Source organism: Pteropus vampyrus, unplaced genomic scaffold (genome assembly GCF_000151845.1).
Source record: "Pteropus vampyrus isolate Shadow unplaced genomic scaffold, Pvam_2.0 Scaffold193, whole genome shotgun sequence".
Taxonomy (NCBI): Eukaryota; Metazoa; Chordata; class Mammalia; order Chiroptera; family Pteropodidae; genus Pteropus; species Pteropus vampyrus.
Genome location: NW_011888974.1, coordinates 1,494,680 through 1,497,183, shown reverse-complemented (window position 1 = coordinate 1,497,183; position 2,504 = coordinate 1,494,680). Strand labels below are relative to the sequence as shown.

Here is a 2,504-nt window from a genome sequence, read left to right as displayed (position 1 = left end):
TTTTTTTTAAATGCAAGTAAAAATAATTTTTAAAAATTAACTGTCTACTCTTTTGGCAAATCACAAAGAACAGCTAGACTCCCCTGAAATCATGTTATTCATAAATACATATAAAATATATGTATATATACGATATAGAAATATAATAGTAATGCTATGAGTTTTAGAGTCAGAAAAGCCTAAATAAACTTTCATTTCTTTCCTGCATGACCTTGGGAAAGTGTTTTTGCCTCTCAGAATCTTAGTTTTCTTATCTGTAAAATGGGAGTAATAATGCTTGCCTCTCAAGAATTACTGTGAAAACTATGTATATAAAACTAATATATATAAAAGTACCTGGCACATAATAGTCACTAAATAAAAGGTAGCTATTATTATTTCTCACTTCCCTAGGGCACAACATCCCCTAAAGAGTTTTATGCTAAGAATTCTCGATGGACAGAAGGACTCATCTCAGCCTCCAAAGCTGTGGGCTGGGGAGCCACGGTCATGGTGTAAGTATCTGTCGATCCCAAGGCTCCTCACCCCTCCCCAATTCCGTTGATCACCCCAGAGAATAACGAAGGCAAAAAAAAAAAAAAAAAAATCTTCCCCCTGGAAATGCACGGTTGATAAGGAAGTCAATAAGACGAAAAATTTTAAAAGGAGCCCGAGTCTCTCGGGGCAGCTCAGGGGCGGGGCAGGCAGGCTGTGCTCCCTGGCTGCCAGGGTGATGGGGGTGGTCTAGAGGTGGGATCATAAGGGGTTGCAGCTGTGACTGCAACAGTGCAACAGTGACATAATCCATCTTGCCCTTTCTTGACTGTCAGTGATGCAGCCGATCTGGTGGTACAAGGCAGAGGGAAGTTTGAAGAGCTAATGGTGTGTTCCCATGAAATTGCTGCTAGCACAGCCCAGCTTGTAGCTGCATCCAAGGTAGGACCCATGTTGGATTCCCTGTGACACTATAAGGCCTGGCTAGTTTAGAGATACTTAGTCGATAAAGCTGACCCCAAGAACAGATGATTTATCCAGGGTCCAGGTGAGTCAGGTTCCAAATTAAAATTGTGCCTCTCAGGGGTCCCATACTACCCTCCTCTCGGAGCCTTTCTTCTGTCAGCAAGGAAGCCCTCTATTCAGCTTGCCATATGCACCCCTCTTGGCTCTCCTCACTTTTGTTACAAGTGGCCTTTGAGGGCCAAGCTGTGCCGACCTCTGATTAGCAATCACGGCATTCCAGAACTCAAATGAGGATACAGCCAGTGTCTGCCTTTCTTCAAGAGTCTGCAACTTTGAACCATTGACCTTATGATACCCCGAGGAGTGTTCTCTTATCATCCTTATTTATTGTTGTCCCAAATTGGTTTTTATAACTGGAGCACGTCATCAAAATAACTGATAAAGCTAGAGTTTGACCACCAAGCAAATAAGCCAGGAATAATTTTCTATATCACAGATATGCTAGGAGTTGACCGCACAGGCAACGATTTTTGAGAAGTTCTTTGGTGACTACAGGAGATCACATATATTTGTCAAGAACTACCAGACCGACTCTTTGACTCAGTCTTTGACCCCTCTCTATGTTGTATGAACCTAAATCTGCTTGGTCTTGGCAGGTGAAAGCTAATAAGGACAGCCCGAACCTGGCCCAGCTGCAGCAGGCCTCTCGCGGGGTGAACCAGGCCACTGCCGCGGTTGTGGCCTCAACCATTTCTGGAAAATCACAGATTGAGGAGACAGGTAGCCTTTCAGAAGCAATATTTTTCTTATCCAACCTATTGAGCTGTTCTTTACATTCTTCTCTGTGATCCCAATTTCCCACTGTTCTGTCTCCAAAATTCTTTCTTATTTTTCATCTTTTTATGTTCGTACTCATTCTTTCATAGAAAGGGACACCACATAAACGTGCTATTTATATATCACTATAGTGACATACCTTTAGGCATATATTTCATTTAGCTATTTCTCTGAATCCAAAGAAATGCCTCTGCAGGCCCAGTTGTCCATGGGGTGGAGGGGTGGAAGTTCTGATCCTAGTTACCTTGTCACTGAATCTTCCTTTGTCTCCGCCCCTCATTTATGTGTACGCATGTGTTGATAAGTAGCAAACCAAGCATTTCAGCAGAGCGGTGGCATCAGCCACCTCTCACATGAGAGTCTTCTAGGGATATTATCTGACAAGACTTCTTTTCTCTCTTTGCAGACACCATGGACTTCTCAAGCATGACGCTGACCCAGATCAAACGCCAGGAGATGGATTCCCAGGTAGGAACTCCATTTCTAAGTCTAGCCAGTCTCTAATGCTTATGACGTTAATCCCAAATATTATTCTCATGGCGAGAAGCCAGTGAAAGAGAGACTTGGGGGGAAATGAACTCAGATATACCTTTTGGGCCAAGAATGAATGCAAATGATGCTGGAAGAAATAGTGGAGGTAGAGAGAGGTGAGTAGTAAAGCTCAGAATCTTAACTCTTGCCCACTAGTCTTGGATTGGTGTCCCTCTAAATGTTATGAAAGATCCCCT

At 43.0% G+C, this 2,504-nt stretch overlaps 1 protein-coding gene across 1 annotated transcript in view; it reads left to right on the top strand.

The window, feature by feature from the left end:
- Positions 1–2,504, top strand: part of HIP1 (huntingtin interacting protein 1) — a 128,114-nt gene that overhangs the window by 120,830 nt on the left and 4,780 nt on the right. The window contains exons 28-29 of the mRNA XM_011371536.2: positions 1,596–1,719; positions 2,183–2,244. Coding sequence (XP_011369838.1) covers positions 1,596–1,719; positions 2,183–2,244 — 186 coding nt within the window. The remainder of the gene's footprint in view (positions 1–1,595; positions 1,720–2,182; positions 2,245–2,504) is intronic.